This window comes from Prionailurus bengalensis, chromosome C1 (assembly GCF_016509475.1).
Source record: "Prionailurus bengalensis isolate Pbe53 chromosome C1, Fcat_Pben_1.1_paternal_pri, whole genome shotgun sequence".
Taxonomy (NCBI): Eukaryota; Metazoa; Chordata; class Mammalia; order Carnivora; family Felidae; genus Prionailurus; species Prionailurus bengalensis.
The window spans coordinates 139,582,871-139,604,423 of record NC_057345.1 but is presented as its reverse complement, the minus strand read 5'-3'; the positions used below and the strand labels follow the sequence as shown (position 1 = coordinate 139,604,423).

The 21,553-nt window shown below is 33.8% G+C and overlaps 1 protein-coding gene across 10 annotated transcripts in view; it reads left to right on the top strand.

The window, feature by feature from the left end:
* The window catches only part of ORC4 (origin recognition complex subunit 4), a 79,849-nt gene that overhangs the window by 50,951 nt on the left and 7,345 nt on the right, over window positions 1-21,553 (top strand). For all 10 annotated transcript variants that reach the window (XM_043576642.1, XM_043576646.1, XM_043576651.1 and 7 more), the window contains 6 exons: window positions 6,552-6,627; window positions 7,101-7,186; window positions 9,953-10,001; window positions 11,681-11,832; window positions 14,499-14,672; window positions 19,899-19,985. In XM_043576642.1, coding sequence (XP_043432577.1) covers window positions 6,552-6,627; window positions 7,101-7,186; window positions 9,953-10,001; window positions 11,681-11,832; window positions 14,499-14,672; window positions 19,899-19,985 — 624 coding nt within the window. The remainder of the gene's footprint in view (window positions 1-6,551; window positions 6,628-7,100; window positions 7,187-9,952; window positions 10,002-11,680; window positions 11,833-14,498; window positions 14,673-19,898; window positions 19,986-21,553) is intronic.

The window sequence follows — 21,553 nt, the reverse complement described above, 5'->3', positions numbered from 1 at the left end:
GGGGTCTTCTGTGGTTGCATAGACATTTTAGGATTATTTGTTCTAGCTCTGTGAAAAATGCTTAGTATTTGACAGGAACTACATTAAATGCATATTGCTTTGGGTAGTTTAGACATTTTAACAATATTCTTACAATCCATGAGCATAGAATGTCTTCCTATCTCTTTGTGTCCTCTTCATTTTCTTTCATCAGTGCTTTATAGTTTTCAGGGAACAGATTTGTCACCTCTTTGGTTATGTTTATCCTAGATATCTTACTCTTTTTGATGCAATTGTAAATGGTATTGTTTTCTTAATTTCTCTTTCTACTGCTTCATTATTGATGTATAGAAATGCAATGGAGATCTGTACATTGATTTTATATCTTGCCACTTTACTGACTTCATTTATTTTAGCAGCTTTTTGTTGGAGTCTTTTGGGTTTTCTATATAGAGTATCATGTCATCTGCAAATAAGTGAAAAGTTTTACTGCTTCCTTACTGTTTTGAATGCCTTTTATTTCTTTATATTTTCTGATTGCTGTGGCTACGTCTTCCAGTAGTATGTTGAATACAAGTGTTGAATACAAAGACATCTTTGTGTTGTTCCTGACCTTAAGGGAAAGGCTCTCAGTTTCTCCTCTATTTTATGTTTAGGTATGTTTCCTCTAAACCTACTTCATTGAGGGTTTTTATCATGAATAGATGTTGTACTTTGCCAAATGCTTTCTCTGCATCTACTAAAATAATCATATGGTTCTTATTCTTTATCTTATTGATGTGCTGTATCATGTTGATTGATTTGCAAATAGTGAACCGCCCTTGCAACCCAGCATTAAATCCTGCTTGATTGTGGTGAATAATTTTTTTAAATGTATTGTTGGATTCTGTTTGCTGGTATTATGTTGAGAATTTTTGCATCTGTATTCATCAGAGATCTTGGCCTGTAGTTGTTTTTGTGATATCTTTATCTAGTTTCGGTGTCAGGATAATGCTGCCCTCATAGAATGAATTTGAAGTTTTCCTTCCTTTTTTATTTTTTGGAATGTTTGAGAAGCATAGGTATTAACTGTTCTTCAAATGATTGTAGAATTTGAAAAGCCAAGTGGCTCTGGACTTTTGTTTCCTGGGAATTTTTTTGATTACCGATGTAATTTTCTCACTGGTTATTAGTCTGTTCAAATTTTCTGTTCTTCCTGTGTCAGTTTTGGTAGGTTACATGTTTCTAGGAATTTACCTATTTCTTCTAGGCTGTCCAGTGTTGGCATGTAGTTTTTCATATTGTTCTATGAATGTTTGTATTTCTGTGGTGTTATTTGTCTTCTCTCGTTTTTGATTTTATTTATTTGGTTTTTTTCTTTTTTTTTCCCCCTGGTAAGTGTGGCTAGAGGCTTACCAGTTTTATCATTTTTTTTCCCCCAAAGAACAAGCTCTTGGTTTCATTGATCTGTTCTATTGTGTTTTTGGTTTCTAAATCATTTATTTCTGCTCTAATCTTTATTATTTCCTTCCTTTGCTGGTTTTAGGGTTTTTTGTTCTTTTTAGCTCCTTTAGGTATAAAGTTATTTACTTGAGATTTGTCTTGCTTCTTGAGGTAGGCCTGTAGGCTCATATTGCTATAAACTTCCCTCTTAAAACTGTCCCACAGGTGTGAACCATTATATTTTCATATTTATTTGTTTCCATGTGCTTTTTTATTTCCTTCTTTGATTTCCTGGTTGACCCATTCATTGTTCAGTAGCATGTTAGTTAACCTCCATGTATTTGTGGTTTTCCGAGATTTTTTTCCTTGTGGTTGACGTATAGTTTCATAATGTTGTTTTCATAAAAGATACACGGTATGACTTTCATTTGTTGAGGCTTGTTTTGTGGCCTAATATCTGGAGATCTGTTTTGGAGAAAGTTCCATGTGCACTTGAGAAGGATGTGTATTCTGCTATTTTTGGATGGAATGTTGTCAATATATCTGCTAAATCTTTCTGGTCCAATGTGTCATTCTAAGCCATTGTCCTTGTTGATTTTCCGTTTAGATGATCTGTACATTGATGTCAGTGGGGTGTTAAAGTCCCCTACTGTTGTATTATTATTGATTCATTCCTTTATGTTTGTTATTAAATGTTTTATGTATTGGAGTGCTCCCATATTGGATGTGTAAATATTTACAATTATTATAGTCTATTGGATTGTTCCCTTAATTATTACATAGTGTCTTTCTTGGTCTCTTGTTAACAGTCTTTGATTTAAAGCCAATATAAGTATTGCTACTCTGGCTTTCTTTTGACATCCATTTACATGATAAATGTTTCTCCATCCCCTCACTTTCAATCTGCAGGTGTGTTTAGGTCTAAAATGTGTCTCTTGTACACAGCATATAGATGGGTCTTGGGGTTTTTTGTCCATTCTGTTCCCCTCTGTCTGTTTATTGGAGTCTTTAGTCCATTTACATTCAAAGTTATTATTGATATGCATTTGTTGCCGTTTTATTACTTGTTCTGTGGTTGTTTCCGAAGATTTTCTGATTTGTTCTTTTCTCTTTCATGGTTTGCTGATTTTCTTTAATGATATGTTTGGATTTCTTCTCTTTATTCTTTGCATATTTATTAGTGGTTTTTGATTTGTGGTTACCATTAGGTTTGTATATAACATCTTCTGCATAGAGCAGCCTGTATACAAGTTGATGGTTGTTTAAGTTTGAACCCATTCTTTACTCTTCGTCTCCCCATGTTTTAGGTATGTGGTGTCATATTTTATATCCTTTCATTTTGTGAATTCCTTTACTGATTTTTTTTTACAGGAATATTCATTTTTACTATTTTTGTGTTTCCTGCCTTCATGCTGTCATTTTGGTCTTCCTTTATTTACACTCAAAGAGACCCCTTTAATATTTTCTGCAGGGCTGGTTTAGTGGTCATGAACTCCTTTAATTTTTGTTTGTCTGACAGACTCACTCTTTCCTTCTATTCTGATAGCCTTGCAGGAAAGAGTATTCTTGGCTGCAGATATTTCCCATTCAGCAGTTTGCATATAACATGGCACTCCTTTCTGGATTGGAAAGTTTCTGCTGAAAAATTCTCTGATAGCCTTATGGTATTTCCTTTGTATATAACTGTCTATTTTTATCTTGTCACTTTTAATATTTTTTCCTTTACCACTGTATTTTCCCATTTTAATTACATATGTCTTGGTGTGGATCTACTTTTGTTGCTTTTGTTGGGGTTTCTTTGTGCCTCCTAGATCTGGATATCTGTTTCCTTCCCCAAATTAAGGAAGTTTTCAGCTATTATTTCTCCAAATAAATTCTTTACTCCCTTTTCTCTGTGCTCCTGGGACTCCTGTAATATGAATGTTATTACACTTGATGGAGACATTGAAATTCTCTACATCTGTTCTCATTTTCCATAATTCTTTTTTCTTTCTTTTGTTCAGCTTGATTATTTTCCATTACTCTGTCTTCTGGGTCATTAATTAGTTCCTCTTCTTCCAGCCTGCAGCCATCAAGCATGTTTCTCATTTCATTTATTGAGTCCTTTTTCTGTGCTGTGTTACTTCTTATCTCTGTGTTAATGGTCTCATTGATGTGCTCCAGTGTTTTCTCAAGTCCAGTAAGTATACTTGTAATCATTGCTTTAAATTTTCTTTTATCTGTTTCACTTAGGTTTTTTGCCACGTCCTTGTCCTGTTATCTCATTTGGGAGAAATTCTTCTGTCTTCCCATTTTGTATAAGTCTCAGTGTCTGTTTCTATGTGTGAGGGAAGTCAGCTACTTCTATTTTTGAGGGCAATGGCTTTATGAAGAAGAGGTCCTGTGGTGCCCTGCAGTATAGTGTCCCTTCTTCCCCAGGACCTGGCACTTCCAGCAATGCTAAGTGTACTCTGCTGTTGTGTGGTCCTGATAGTTTTATGCTTCAGGGCAGTCATCTACAGATGCCTATTGTGGGCAGTGTTTGGTCCCTGCCCTGAATGTAGTGCATTTTAACTAAATGTGTTCTGGTCTGCTTTGTGAAATAACCTGTCACCACCATCACCTAAACTGCAGCTTTGCAAAACTTACCAGATAGGAGCCATAGTATTGGCACGGGTTTGGGCCAGTCTTGTAGGAGAGGGGGCCTGCCATGCTGCCACCTAGGCAAGAGTGACTAGGAAGGTTGTTTTCCCCAGATCGTGAGGGGGTGAGTGGGGCTTGGTGTAAGCAAGTTAGGTAATGAGTGTGGGCCCAAGACTGTTTTTTGCAGGTAGCTCTGTATTCTGACAGGCAGGTGAGGTAATTGGTACCTGCCAGTTCCTTTTTACCTGGAGATCTCTCTCTCTCTGAATGCCCTCACTCTGGAACATTCTCAAAGAGGAGTAGCTAACCTCCCTACAGTGTGCCCCAGGCACTATCCAGATTGGTTTTTGCAAGCTGTGTCCATCCATAGGCTGTTTGCCCAGCCTTCTCTCCAAGAGCAGTCCCAGTGTCCCAGTCCCAGCTTTCCCTGAGCCAAGCATGCTGACCTTTAGAACTCCAGGCTTTAAGCCCCACTGGTTGCAAGAACTCAAGAAATTCAGGCCCTCTCACTTTCCAAGCCAATTGCTGTGGGGATTCATTTCCTGTATACTTCCCTATGTGTTAGCCTCTCTTGCCCTTCTCCAGATGGTAACTTCCTCCCTACCCCATTGGCTACGATACATTTTTCTCCCAAGTTGAGTCTCCATACTTCCTACCTCCTTTGATGTGGCCTCCTCTCTACCTTTATTTGTGGAGGGTTTTTTTTGTTTTGTTTTTTGTTTTTTGTTTTTGCCAGTTTTCAGATTGATTTCTGGGGTATTTAGGATGATTTGATTGTTAGAGATATGAAGTTTGTATTACCTGGGGACGAACTCTTACGATAGACTCATACTTAATCTAAAGGCCAAGAAGTGCCACCTCATTTTCTAATGGTTTTCTATAAAGAATGTCACTTCTTACTCGGCTTTATTTCATAGTATGTCACTTAATATTTTGAGATTATCCCTTTTTTAGAGGACTTAGTTTAACTATGATCTGACATAGAGTTCCATTTGTTTTTAAAACAATACAGATATACCAGAATGGCTAGTATGTTTGATACCATATTGTGAAACCTAATAGTTTAAAATGATATTTACTTCTTCCTATTTCACAAAGATGTTGTAGTGACAAATAGAATATTGGAAATACAAATAGTATTTTGTTTTTCAAAATGGCTTACCAGTTGTTCCATTGGGTTTTTTTGTTTTTTGAATAATCCTTTTGTCCTCACTAAATTTTGATACCAACTTTAGTAATTTAATTTTGTATACACAGCCTATTTTGGGCGACCATTTATTTTGTAATAGTCCTTTCTATTTTAGTATTAGAAGGAGTAGTCCTTCATCATTGCTCTTCCTTTTAAAAGCTTTTTTGCTTTTCTTAGTTGTGTTCATTTTTAAATTTAAAAAAATGAATGCAATATTAATTTGAAGAGATGTATATTATATTGCAGTGTAATTGTGATATCACAAGTCAAAAAAATAGAGAATAGAAAGTATGTGGCATAGGAATCTGTAGTTACACAAATCCGAAACTTTATAATTAAAACAGTTTAAGATGGTATAACACTTTGTGAGTGTATTTTTAGTAGTAATTATATTAGTAGTAGTAATTTTCTTATTACAAGCTCTACGTTTCTTTAATAGGGTCTTGTTCTGTACACAGTAGTGTCCTCTCACCCATAGGGCATACATTTCAAGACTCCAGTGAATGACTGAAACCAGGAGATAGTAACACACCCTATATGTACTGTTATTTTTTATGCATATATACCTTTGGGAACGTGTAATGTATAAATAAGGCACAGTAAGAGATTAAAAATAAATAGTAATAGAATAGTTATAACAAATACAGTGAGTTATTTCAGTGAGGTGTCTCTCTCAAAGTATCGTTTTGTCCTATATTTACCCTTGTGATGATGTAAGATGATAAAATGCCTACACGATGAGATTAGGTTAGGTGAATGATGTAGGCATTTTTATGTGACATTAGGCTACTATTGACCTTTTGACCATAACGTCAAAAGAAGGATTCATCTGCTTCCACACTAATGGAAATTGAAACTGTGGATGAGGGATGGGTACTATACCTAGCAACTAACAGAGGGGCCATCTCTTTTTTCAGGTTATCCTCTTGGTAGTTTTTACTTTTCGAGTTTTTATTTCATGGTAACATACAGAGTAGTTAACAGTATTTCATAGAAATCGATATATTGATTGGGGTTGATTTTTGTAGTCATTTGATACATGTGACTTATGTGACTTAACAGACAAAAATGTCTTTGTAAACTTGACGGTTGTTTATAAACATTTATTAGTTTGGGGAGATGATTGAGAGAGTGTGACATCAGTCTTGTCTCTGGCATCTTGAGTCGGACATTAGGTATTCTACTTGAACCTTTCTTTTATCTGAATAATGTGCAAATTTATTTATTAGTTTCAAATGATATTTTTATTATGTTCTGTTTCTATTATTCATAGTTTAAAAAAATACAAACTTATGATTTTTATCTAAGTATTCCATAAACTTTTTTTAATACCACTTAGTTAATAAACCATGCTTTGAAAGAACTAATGGAAATAGAAGAAGTGAGTGAGAATGTATTACAAGTTCACCTAAATGGTAAGTATGTCATAATTTTGCCATTGGAAATGATATAAGCCATGTGAGCTTTTTATAATACAAAACCTAATTTACCTAAAATGTTTAAAGGTGGATGACAATTATATTTTAAAAACATGATCCATGCTTAACAACTTCCACTTTAAAGTACCATATGCATTATTTTTAGAAACTAAAATAATAATAATAATAATAATAATAATAATATACAAAGGAAGCACATAAGGACTCTTGTTTTTTGTCTTTCTTTTCTTAAAATAAAAGAATCCCAAGGTAGATAGTTCTTTGAGTCTACCACATCTTCATTGCTGTGCTTCAAAAAGGAAGTAATGTAAACAAACAGGCTTTTGACTTTTTTCTTTCTAGTTAAATTTAAAAAGCGTTAGAAAACTTACTTGACTGGAAAATAACCTGTGCTTTATCAAATAAATATTTCATTTTAATTAAATATTTTTAAATGGACTTTATTTCAGGACTGCTGCAGATCAATGATAAAATTGCCCTAAAGGAAATCACAAGACAGTTAAATCTGGAAAATGTAGTTGGAGATAAAGTTTTTGTAAGTATCGTTTCTATTCCTTTATTAAATAGGCTTTAATGTTTGCATGGCATAGATATTTTTATATTTTTGAAAGACTAGGGCAGGTTCAGAGATTCTAAATTGAAATCTGAAATATTCTTGCCATAAAAAAGTATAAGGTTCTAGGATGCATTTATTCATCATATCTTTATATTTAGATTTTTTAAAGTAGATCACACTATAAAATAGTCAAGAAATCCGTGTTTCTGTAGATATTATCTGAGTTTGTTTCTTTACGTGTTAAGAGAAATATCTTGATTCTCTGTCTTTGGAGGTAGATTAATATATTTTTTAAAGTACTACACTCTAGCAGTCTGTTTTTAGTCTTTTGAGACTTGGGTAGCTAGGTGTAATGGAAAATGTGCTGAATTTGAAGCTATTAAATGTGGATTTGAGCCTTGTCTTGAAACTGTTGACTACATGGCCATCATGGCTAGTATCTCTGAAGTTGAGATTTCTCATCTGTGTTAAATGTGCATTATCTTCTCATACTTCACAGATTTATCCTAAAGACAAAAGGGAGCATTGAACATAATTTATATTTGAAAAATGCTGGGTTTGTAATGTACTATACAAATTTCAGTTATCTCTTACAAATGTCAGTTATCTCTTACTATTAAAATGTTTTCAGAAACTTATTTATACCTCATTATTGTAGCAGCTTGGAATCTCGGGATTGGTGAACATCAGTTACTTAAATGAAACTGATCAGCAATGTTCTGGAACTTTTATTAAAATGTTTACCCTATCACTTTATTTATAGGGTTCAAGAGAAACATTAATTTATAGCTACCTTAACTTTCATAATGAAATGACTACCTCTCCTACTGCTTACTCAATTAAAGTGGGTTGTATACATCCCAGTTCATTTTCTGCTCACTGGTGATCATACAGTACTATCACTCTAAAATGTATACTCTTTTCTGCAATGGCATAGCCATAGTTGTAAGCCTCTTTAGTAATTACTTATAAAAAGTTGAGCCAATCATGTGTTTTCCTTCTACACTGTCTACAGGTTCATAATGCCCCTTCTATAAGTCTAATGTTCTGTCTCCTGTTCAGACTGTACTGTTGAAAACAGTGGCCTACCTGATCAAGGAGATTTACTATTAGGTAGGCTCAGTTTGGCCTTCGGTTTGCAATCGATGTAGACTGGTGTTTCTAACTTTCCTAAATGGACCTATTTATATTGGATTCATAGGAATTGATTAAAAAGTCACCGTTGTTTAACATCCTGGGTCATTACTTTTCTTATAGCATCACATAAAGACATTATTTAACTTCTACATTATATAGATCAGTCACCTGAGGCAAACAATATATTTAGCTTACCTAAGGTCATAAAATGACAAAGGCTGGACATTAAGAACCTAAGTCACTTAACTGAACCCAGAGTCTTTCTGTTTTGATATACTTAGAGCAAATTTCTATATTCCTGTAAATGTATATGGATATCTATATACAATACATGTATATGTATTCATATAAGGATATTCTTATATGTGCATATGTATTTATATAATGATAAACTTAATGTCAGGTTATAACTGTCTTTAAAAAGAGAGAGAGTGGCATCTGGGTGGCTCCTTTGGTCGGGCGTCCAACTCTTGATTTTGGCTCAGGTCATGATCTCCCAATTTGTGGGATTAAGCCCCAAATCAGGCTCAGCACTGACAGCACAGAGTCTGCTTGGGATTCACACACACTCTCTCTCTCTTAAAAATAAATAAATAAACTTTAGAAAAAAGACTAACAACCTTTGAATAACTTTGGCTAGTAGTTATTTGGCTAGTACTTTGGCTAGTAGTTGAATAACTTTGGATAGTACTGACTTACCCACAGCCTTGTGAGCCTTTATTTATGTTATGGTAAATACTTCTTGCCCTACCTGTCTTGGAAATAATGTTGATTTGACAACATGCAATTATAGTAAAATAAATGCAAGTTCTTAAAAACCTATTATGCTATTTTGTATCAGTTCTCTCAAAATTGGGAAACAAGTGGATTTCTTTTCTCTGATATGTCTTTGCAAATTTAAAGTTGGTTATTTATTTAAATCAAAAAATCTGAATAACGTAAAAATTAATGACTTAAATGAAAAAATATTTTAAAGGGCCTTTATCCACAAGCTGGAACATCAGGGTAACGCATGTGCTCCTCTCTTAATTTCCACATAGAATATATTTAAGTTTTATCCAAAAATGTTTTGGCTGTGTTCCAAGTAAACAGCTAAATTTGATATGATATATACACATTCTATGATATGCTCTTGAATAGGTAAAAACAATTATAGTATGGAATATTTGAGGCAAATTTCTTCTCCCATTTCCTTTTGGATCTGATTTAAATTCATGGGCATTTTTTAATGTTCAAATTAATCTGAGACTGGCAAGAGCTTAATGTATTTGAAGTACAATGGAGTTTTAGTTCTCTGACTGTATTTAGAATATAGCAAGTCTTAAAAACAACCTTTAAAGTTAACATTTTTACAGATTTTATCTGGAAAATGCAAAATTGTAAACATGACAGAGTAATGCCGTTTTCAACACTATGCCATCCCTGCTTCAACATTTTAAGTTTTTAGTGATGCACATAGAAATATCCAGCTCAGAATCTGACTACTGACTAATTTGAATCTAGAAAAAAATAGATACATAATGCCTATATAATGTCCAAATATCATAGTCCTCTTTTATTCTTTATTTCATTAAACTTTTAGTCATGGTGTCTATTTTTGTTGTTCAGGGAAGCTTTGCTGAAAACCTTTCATTTCTTCTGGAAGCTTTGAAAAAAGGTAAATATTAGCATATTTAACACCATCTGAAAATATCACCTACAGTATATCACTGATACAGATGGACGTAATTTTGTATAAGATTAAAATAATTTTCCATATTGTATAACCTGTATCTTTTCACTTACTTAACGGTGTGTTGTGAACATCTTTCTGTGTCAGTAATTAGTGAGCTACACCATCATTTTTATGGTTCTCATTCTGTTTTATAAATTAATTATGCTCCCAATATATTAAATTAGGTTCTTAATCACCAGTTCTGGACATTCTAACTTTGTACAATTAGGAAGAAATGCTTAAATTGTCATTTGGATTTTTCCTGGGGTAAATTTTAGTGAGTAGAATTCTTGATCAAACTGTACCACATTTAAAAGTATAAATATAACCAAACTACCTTGGAAATTCTATTTTCTAAACATATTTGAGAGTACCTTTTCCTTCACAACTTTTATTCAAAGTTACTATTTTTCATGTTTGCCTAAGAGAAAAAAATACATCTCTTAGTTTAATATGCATAATGTTGGTGTTAATGATGCTCACCACTTCATACTTTTATTGGGCACTGATATTTTTTGGTTTGTGTATTTCCTGTTGGTTCTTTTGCCTTATTTTGGTGATGTTTATCTCATACTCATTCATGAAAATTCTTGCACTTATTTTTCTCTTAAATTTGGTTTGGACTTTTCTGCTGAAGTTTTAAATTTTTTACATAGTCGAAACTTTTGTCTTCAGATTTTGAAGACATCTAGTTAATGTTTTCATCTAACATATACTTATAATCTGGTGAGAACTTATTTTGATAAGGTGTAAAGTTGAGATGTGACCTTGTATAAACCACTTTTCCCCATGATTTGTAATGGCATATTTTATCAAATACTAAATTTCTATATTATATAGGTTTGTTTATAGACTTTTTAAGTAGTCCTCGGGCTTTTCATGCCATTTAGGTTTCTGTATATGTTTTATTATCTGTTAAATGTCCTCTTATCAGATTTTCTTTTCACTTGTGTATGTAAATATAAAGCCGTAAACTTTAAGGTAATAGCGATTCGTCTGTTAAAGTAGTTTCCCTCATTGTAATGAGAAAAATGAATTCACAGAGTCATGTTGAACTTTCCCTGTTGTTGAAATATTAAAATTGTCAGGGCAGGGCTCAAAAAGGAGTTAAAAGTGGCTTTGGTTGAATTCATAATTTAACAATTTATTTGTAAAAATTTTAAGCACCTGGGAAAATGCACTTTGTATTTCTGCTAACTAAACAAGTCTCTTTTGAAGCAAAAGTTTTGTTCATAAGCTAGTTGCTCCCTTTATTATTAATACCAAAGTGTTTTGGAGTATGTAGGTGTTAAGAGATCCTTGTCAATTTTTTGATGGTAAAAGATTATGTTTCCATAATTTAAAAAATAATGGCATAAAATAATTCTTGAGTTTTTTATTAGTAAACTAGAATCTGGTAATTAGACTGTGAACTACTTGAGGGCAGTAAGGGCTATCTTGTCATGTGAACAATTTTTTGTTGAATAAATGTACATGCACTGTTAAGTATCCTACCCAAAGTAGGTTTTTCAGTATGTATTTGTTGAATTGAGTTTTAACAACTAAAATGTAGTGAATAATTTGGAAACTTAAGAAAGGTTGATATAATTGCTTATTAATATAAAACTCTTATTTTATCTTAGGTGACAGGTCTAGTAGTTGCCCAGTGATCTTCATATTAGATGAATTTGATCTTTTTGCTCATCATAAAAACCAGACGCTCCTCTATAATCTTTTTGACATTTCTCAGTCTGCACAGACTCCACTAGCAGTTATTGGTCTTACATGTAGATTGGTAAGTTATTCTTTCTATTAAAAAATTGATTATAATATTTAGATAATTAAAGCTTAATTACTGATGTAGTCACCTATGTAGGTGATTATATTAAGCATTTCTTTCAAATGTGTTTTATCAGTGCCTCGTGCATTTATCCTACTTTTCAGCTCAGATTGAAGGAAACAATTATTCACACATACTCATAAACTAATACCTCCCTCTGTCCAGTGGAATCACTGAATGAAAATGCGAAGTCAGATTATGCTAGTATAATTTCTACATTAGCAAGTAAAAAGACAATGAAATAATCTTACCATCATGTTATAAAAATTGCTAATTACTTTTATATTTAAGATTCGTTCTATATTTTGAATGCTTGGAATTGAGTAAAAATGATACTATCCCCTCTTTGTAAGTACACATCTTGAGAAATGGAAGGGATTACTTCTGTCAAGATGTCACAGTAGATAGTGGCTTCTTTGCTTTTTGGGGGGATTTTAGAATGATTGTAACCATAGTCTCATTGTTGCTATCACATTACTTTGTGAAGACTCTACATGTTGAACCCCATGTACCTTCAGATGGCTACACAGGCCTTTTTTTATCTTCTTTTACATTATAAACTTTATTACTGAATTCAGATAAAACTGGTACTTAAGGGTCATCTCTCTTCTCATGCTCTGGCTGCCATGAGTCTGTTGTTTTCATCCTTCTTTTCCCTCCTGCATTCTTGGTAGCCTTGTATCAGGCTCATTTACTTCTTTTTCTTTCCTGCAGCTGTTTTTTTTTTTTTTGTTTTTTTTTTTTTTTTTAGAACAGTGAAATGCTTTAAGTCATCTTTCAACAGTCCTCCTGCCAGTGCTGTTTTTCTGTGTAGTGTCTTTCTCTGTTTTCTTTTCCCGGTGCTCTAGAGCTTATGATATATGCCTTCATAATAAGCCTCCCTCATAGAACATCTGCCAGGTCTTTATTTCTCCTTGCCAAAAGCAGCAGTTATACCACAGGAGTTAAGGAAGCATCTTCTTGCTAAAAAAACAAAAACAAAAACAAAAACAAAAAAAACAAAAAACTCTTTGGGTAGAAGAAGCAGTGGCAAATGTTATTGCCCCAATGAAGGACCAAATAAAGAATCAGCTGCTCCCTAGCAGTGTTATCTTAGGCCTTTAAAAATTCTACATGTATAATTCTCCAACTATGCAGTTCAATTCTAAGTATATCCATATGTCCATGTTTATAGGAAAAAAGTCAAAAGATGGGTGGATTAGTGAGTTTGCCAGCAAACAACCTCTTCCCTGTGGAAGTATTTCTTTTTTGGTACTATCCCCTTTATTCCCACATTGCCAGCTTCTGTCATTACTCTCCACCACTAAAATATCTTTTACTTCTACCTCTTTCTTTCCATTCCCAAGTTGAAGCTCTTAATTATTGGTTGTATAGAGTGTTGTTTCCACTACCTTTCAGGCACCTACCTATATGGATGATCTAGAACTACTCCTTAATAGAAAATAAATTTATAATACTGCTGTTTCTGAACATAACTTTTGTCTCTTTTAATTATGCTGGCACTTAACCTATTAAGAACATTCCAGGTTTTTTATTCACCTTCTCCCTTCTAAACCCAAGTTATTAAGTCTTTCCTGTCTTCCTTTCCAGACTAACCATGATCCCATGTTGATCACTTGAATTCTTTCAAGCTCTATATGATTGGTTTCTCAACCTAGTAATTAGGAAAATCATCTGGGTAGATTTAAAAATCCATATTTTAGGGCCTCACCAGAGCATTTTTAAGTTTTTTTTACTATAGAAACTTGACAGTAAACTTGATTTTAACTTTTTAAGGACAAATAGCACAAATGCAAGTAGTTTCTAAAATATCACTATAAAAAGACAAAAGACAGAATACTTATCAGTGTCATGGCGTGTTCCTGCAAGTTTCCTCTCCTATAGTTTGTTCTTGTAGTTCAGCTTGCTTCAGCTTGAATTTATAGGTAGTTTTGTGAAGTCAACTTTTCTCCATTACATGTACTATTTCTTGAGTCTTTGTTACATAAAATAATGAAGATATTTAAATTTGCAGGAATGTAATAATCTTACTACATTTTACCATTTCTTTAATCTGAATTCTTTATAGAATATGCAATTCCTTATTGAAATTCTTGGTGATGGGGCACCTGGGTGGCTCATTCAGCTAAGTGTCCAGCTCTTGATTTCGGCTCAGGTCATACACTCTCTAATGGTTCATGAGGTCGAGTCCCGTGTTGGGCTCTGTGCTGTGCCTTTCCCCCAGTCACACTCACTCTCAAAATAAGTAAATAAACACTTAAATTATTGGTCTTACTGTGGTTTAGAACTATTCAGTAATAGTTACAATTCTTTCGCAATTATTGTTGGTCTTAGAATGTTAAAGATTAACTGATAGTAGCATAGTAGGTAAAAGGCATGATAACACCAGGCCTACCAATGCTTAGAAGGGAATTAATAAAATTAGCTTGTGTAATAATTAAAGAAATCAAGGGAATGATTTGAGGTTTTCGAGGCTTACACAAGTTTTAAAGTTCAATTATGTATTATAGGATAAACATTGTTAATTACAGGTGATTGTTCGAATATGTATACTTCTAATATTGGTATGTTGTTTTTTAAAAAACATGCATCTTATATGGATTGTTGTTGTTGTTTTTAAGGATATTTTGGAACTCCTAGAAAAAAGAGTGAAGTCACGATTTTCTCACCGGCAGATACATTTAATGAATTCATTTGGTTTTCCACAATATCTTAAAATATTTAAAGAACAATTATCTCTACCTGCAGAATTTCCAGACAAGCTCTTCACTGAGAAGTGGAATGAGAGCATTCAGGTAACTTGGAACAGAGGCAATAATGTTAAAGTAATTTTTTGTGCTTTGGTATACCATTGAAAGCAATAAAAACCTACAAATTAAAAAAAAATTGTAAATTAGCACAAAGCTTCTAATGTTACTGTAGCATAGAACTGCATTAATACAAATCATACACTTATGTGTGCGTGCATGTGTGTGTGTGTGTTTTAAAGGAGATTGAAATGTCATATCCTAAATTTTTTCTCAAAAGAACTTCAGTGAGATTTTTATTTGTATCTACTTATATTTTAGATTATTTTGTTAATATTTAGGTTACTAAAAAAATTTTATTTTCTTTATTTACAAGTTTAGCAATAGTTTAGCTTAATGGTTCATCACTATCCAGTGTGGATTGTTTTCTTTTCTAGTTCTCAGACAGTTTTAACTTTTATCTCATTTGGGTCTCTTAAGTCAAGTAAGGCTTGGCATGGTTGTATTGTCTGTGTTGGTGAATATCATCATGCAGTCCCTAGAACCCTGAGAGTCTTAGCTACCAAGGCACGTTCACATGTTGATTTAAAAGTTAACTAATAAACCTTGTGGACTCTATAAATTTACCTAACCTTAAGTTGAATAGCCTAACTTATATAGACCATTGTCATATCAACTCAGCATACTAGCATCAGTTTATCTTACACTGACAAGAGTTTTCAGGGGTACCTGGATGGCACAGTTGGTTAAGCATCTGACTCTTGATTTCAGCTCGGGTCATGATCTCATGGTTCGTGAGATACTTTGGATTTTACTTTTGCTTTAGATTCTCTCTCTCTCTCTCTCTCTCTCTCTCTCTCTCTCTCTCTGTCCCCTTCCCCCACTCACACTCTTTCTTTCTCTGTCTAAAAATAAACAAACATTAAGTAATTTTCAGTTGGCAGGATGAAGGGAGAGAGTATGCCAGGAGTGTATTTAATAACAAAATTGAAAAACTATTGCTGAATAAATCCCACATGGTAGAATCTTTCAAAACTATGGGTCTTGTGAAGGTGGAAGATAATGGAGAGTCCTTGGTTTTCAAAGAATTTGGAGGGGAGCCTGGTAGGCTCAGTTGGCTAAGCGTCCGACTCTTGGTTTGGTTCAGGTCATGATCTCACAGTTTGTGAGTTCAAAACCATCATCAGGCTCCATGCTGACAGTGCAGAGCCTGCTTGGGAGTCTCTCTCTGCCCCTCCCCTACTCTTCTGTCCCTCCCTCTCTCTCTCTCAAAAGTATATAAACTTAAATAAATAAATAAATAAATAAATAAATAAATAAATAAAAGAATTTGGAAAAACTGATCTATAATATTAAATACTGATGCAAATAATTAGATCTTTAGACAATTAAATTTGCACAGTGTGTATTCACCGGCTCTAAAAAATATTGTTTATGTCAAAGCAGTAATTTTTTTTTTCAGTTTCAAGTTTTTATTTAAATTCTAGTTCATTAACATACAGTGTAATATTAGTTTCAGGTGTAGAATCCACTGATTCGTCACTTGCATACAACACCCAGTGCTCATCACTAGTGTCCACCTTAATACCCATCACCCATTTAACCTTCCCACTCCCCTCCCCTCCCCTCCAGCAACCCACAATTTGTTCTCTATAGTTAAGAGTCTGTTTTATGGTTTGCCTCTCTGGAATGAAACTGGACCACTTTCTTATACCATTCACAAAAATAAATTCAAAATGGATCAAAGACCAAATGTGAGAAAGGAAACCATCAAAATCCTAGAGGTGACCACAAGCAGTAAACTCTTTTGACATCAGCCGTAGCAACTTCTTACTAGATATGTCTCCTGAGGCAAGGGAAACAAAAGCAAAAAATGAACTACTGAGATTTTATCAAGATAAAAAGCTTTGGCATGGTGGAAGAAACATTGGACAAAACTAAAAGGCAACCTATGGAAAGGAAGAAGATTTTTGCAAATGACATCTGATAGAGGGTTAGTGTCCAAAATACATAAAATACTTACAACATTCATAAAACAAAGACATCTTCTTTTCCAAAGAAGACATACAGATGGCTAACCGACACATGAAAAGATGCTCAGCGTCACTCATCATCAGGAAAATACAAATCAAAACTACAGTGAGCTATCACCTCCTACCTGTCAGAATGGCTAAAATTAACACAAGAAACAATAGATATTGGTGAGGATTCAGAGAAAGGGGAACCCACTGCTGGTAGGAACACAAACTGGTGGAGCCACTCTGGGAAACAGTTTGGAGGTTCCTCAAAAAGTTAAAGCTACCTTATGATCCAGCAATTGCACTACTAGGTATTTACCCAAAGGATACAAAAATACTGATTCAGAGGACACCAGCATGGCTTAGTCAGTCATCTGACTCTTGATCTTAGCTGAAGTGTTGATGTCGGGGTCATGAGTTCAAGCCCTGCATTGGGCTCCATGCTGGGCATGGAGCCGACCTTAAAAACAAAAACAAAAGCAAAAACAAAACCTGATTCAAGAAGCAATAGTGATTTTAATCTTGAATATCAATACCAAATTAAATGTGAGAACTTTGTATTTATTTTGCTCTTAAACAATTTTTTAATTTTTCCCAGCTTTGTTGAGCTATAATTGATAAAATAAAAATTATATATATTTTAGGTTTACAGCTTGGTGTTTTGATATACAAATACATATAGAAATGCCACAATCAAGCTATACAATGCATCTATCACTCCATTAGTTACCATTTTCTTTCTATTCTTTTTCCTTTTTCCTTTTTCCATTTTTATTTTGTGGGAGGAGGTGAGAGCACTTATAATCTATCTTCGAAACAAATTTCAGGTGTACAATATTGTTTACCATAGTCACATTTTTATGTGATATTTTTATTTATTCATCTTGCATAACTAAAACTTGATTCTTGTTTTGATTATAAAATATAGTCTACTCATATAAGTACTGTTAATTTTGTCATTTTTTATTTTTTTAAAGTTCCTCAAACGGGAACACGCTACTGGCTCATTTGGAAGAGCATGTGACTCTTGATCTTGGGGTCATGAGTCTACACCCCACATTGGGTGTAGAAATTACTAAAAGTTCACTGAGTAAAATTTAATCAGTTCATAGGAATAAATATACGGTGAAAGGTGCATGGCTCATGGCTCAGTTGATTGTCTGACTCTTGATTTTGGCCCAAGATACCAGGGTCGTGGGATTCAAGCCCCATGTTGAGGTCCACACAGAACTTGGAGCTTGCTTAAGATTCTCTCCTTCTCTCTCTCTTAAAAAAAAAAAAATACAAGTTTCCCTTATATCCATGCCTATCTCCCTCCCTTTAGTACGGAGTAATTATTTGGTTTATAGCATTTCAAACATATGTATACTGAAGTTGTTACTACATAAAGAGTTCAAACTTTGCATCTTATTTTTTCTTTCCCTTTCCCATTTTGTTCTGATGGATACTTCATATTATTCTTAGTATAACTGTACAGAATTGTATGCAAAAATGGTTGACTTTATTCTTAAAATTCACATATTGTGCTATGATATAATTAGGTGTGGGTTTTCCCTTGTACCCTTCTCCCCAAGTTAATCTCACCTGGGACTCAGATACTTGTCAGCTCAGGAAAGTTTTTTTTGATACTGTATCTTACTATAAGATTCTGTTCTTTAGGAACCCTTTATATTTGGTACTTCCACATTGTCCCTTTCCTTAAATAGGTCTGTAGCGGATCAGAACTCTGGATCTTTGGCCTCTGAATCCACTTTCAGTGCCTCAGACTTTCACCTTGTACAGTTACAAGACATTCAAATGCAGTCTTTCATAGTATTTAAATGTCTTTGCCAGGTCTTCTGTTATTTCTGTCTCTACTTCCTGTCTTTTCCCAAGATGAATTACATAGCCCAGGTTGTACTGTGCTGTCATTTATCTTTCTGTCCTTCCCAGCTATATTGCATTCTGTGCATCTGAGTGGGTATATAAAGGAAGTAGATGATAAGGGTTACTGATGAAGCATAATTCTGGATGATTTAGAAAATGGTAGCCGTGTGGTAGGAGATGGCTAACGCTTGTGTTTTTGGTCATTTTTTGGTGATTCTATATCAATGAATTTAGGGACAGATGGTAGAAATGAATGTGAGAAGATAGAAGACTGTCTGGTCTTTTGTTTGTTTCCTTTTTACAATTTTGCAGTTCTTTAATAAGGTAGAACTAGTACAACTGGAGTTAGTTCTAGAGTTTTCTTCCTTTTATCCTAATCCTCATTTGCCACTTACTTTTGGTGTGCTAATAGAGGAACTTCATTTGAAAAATAAGTCAGCACCATGGCCAGAGGCCCTGTCCTGTAAGAGGGGAGGGCTGCATTGAGGGAGCTATCCTGTCTCTCAGTACTGACTATCCAGCAAGTTTTTCTGATTCCCATGTTAAAACCAAAGCAATGGTATAGATAACAGGTTGCCTGTGGAATTTCGTCCAAGAAACATATGCAGGATAAGGTTGAACCTGGATGTTCTGCCTAACTTGAATGTTTGTTGTAGTCCTACCCCAAATGAATCAAATAAGTAGAATGAACACCATCTCAGCATGGCAGTATAAGAGAAATTCCTGTAAAAGAGCATTTAAAAGGACCATAACTAATTCTCCTCAAAGGAAATTCCCCCAGAGTACTATAGCTAAGTTCAAGGACCTCAGCCACTGTCGTAACCTTTCCTGTTTAGTTAACAGAAGGTGAGAAGATATAGCAGGAACTGACCAGGAGAAAACTGAAACTTGGAGGTACAGGACTACTCATCTTCTGTCAGTATGCCACAATCTTCCTACATTGCTCATGCTGTTCCCTGTAGATGGAATGCTTTCTTTTTAGCGTATTGACTCATACATACAGTTTAAGCATTCTTTGTAATGCTTTACCTTGTTTTCCCAAATATAGTAATTCTTACTCTCTGTTGTATTTTGTGCTGAATTTTGGTCATCCCATTGGTGTGACTATAGATTCCCTTTTTAGACCAGAAAGTTTGGGATAGTAAGGGTTGTTTTACCTTTGTGTATATTTAATCAACATAAAGGGATAAGAAGAAAATCAATAGACTGGAAAGTTCATTTTGACCTATTTTGATCTTTGTATTCTACAAATAAAACCAACACATATTTAATAATAAATAAATGTCAGAATTAATGAGCTACAGCAACAAGTGAGGCACAACATTATAGTTAGGTTTTAAACTGCCTTTTTACTACTTACCTGTTTTACTGGGTTTTTTTTCCCCTCTAGTGTCTCACGGAAGATAGAAGTGTGCGAGAAGTACTACAAAAGCATTTCAATGTCAGCAAAAACCTGCGGTCATTACACATGCTATTGGTTTGTATTCATTTTATTTTAACCTCTCATTTTCTTTCACTAGGTAATTACATTTTGATGGGAACTGATTAAGCCTACAGGTAAATTTTGGGAGAATTAGCATGATTACTACACTGAATCTTCCAATCCAGACTATGGTACATTTCTCCTTTTACTTAGTTTTACTTTAATTTATTTCATCATCATTTTATAATTTTTACCACACATATTTTGTACATGCTTAAAATGTATACCTAGGTATTTCATTTTCTTTGAAAATTATATTATACAAATATCATATGTAAATGATATCTTGTTTTTAATTATGTTTTTAACATGCTCATTGTTAGTATATAGAAATGTAAGTCTAATGGTATAATAAATGTCTGTGACTATTAAATTTATGGCTGCGAGTAGTGTAAATATGTACAGATACTTTGAAAAACAATTTGGTAAATTAGATATCCAGAGAAACTCAGATGCACAAGATGGCATGTACAAGATTGCTTACAGCAACCTTGTGTATAATTGCAAAAAGAGGGAAATAACAGATATCTATCAATGAGGATATATGATGGGAAAATGAATAAACTGGAATTGATACCTCAACATGGATAAATTCTCGGAATAGATGTTCAATGAAGAGAGTTGCATAAGTACAATATGGTATTTATATAAAACTTGAAAATTACACTGTGTTGTCTAGGAATGTATACATATGTAGTAGAAGTATAACAGCATGCATGGTTTTTTGTGCGAGAAAGAGTAGGAGTCCAACCAGGGAAGAAATAGAGTCTGTAAAATTATATTTTATAAGCTGAGGAAGTGGTCATAAATATCTGTTACATCATTCCTTTGCCTTTTTGTATGTCACAGATATTTTATAATAAAAGGGAAAAGTTACAGTTAAGACTATGAGTAAGAGAAGGAGTTACTATGTACCAAGTTCTCTCCCAATAGAGAAATGAAGGACAAGGATTTCCAAACTCTTCTGTTCAACTAAGGACCCTGGGCCCTAGTTAACATGGGGGAGAATTTCTAGTATAAATATTTTCCAAATATTACAGGGTACATAGTTACACTAAGAAATTATTCATTGTTTACCTGTAATTCAAATGTAAGCAGTTGTCATAACATTTTCATCTGCTAACTCTTCTTACCCTGTGTAATGACTAAATTTAAATATTATGAAAATTACACTTAAAGGAATCTTCAAATTGTTGGAAAGCCAAGTAGCTACATGACAAGTTGTCTCTAGGTGTCATTTTGGCTTTTAATTTTTTTTTTTTTTTATGTACAATTGAACATAAAGTGGGTAACTTCTGTCACATAACACTAACGTGAACTAGCTAATTTGGTAGCCAAAAAATTTATACAAGTCACAGGTCTGCCTTTGTGATTTGGTCTAGGGCTTTGAATAATACTTTGTTTTTTAATTGACATATAGTTGACATACAGTATTATGCTAGTTTCAGCCACACAGCATAGTGATTCAACATTTTAATGCATTATAAAATGCTCACCGTAAGTATAGTCACCATGTTACCTGATTTCCTGTTTCAAACCATTATACCTGGAAAACATGCTTA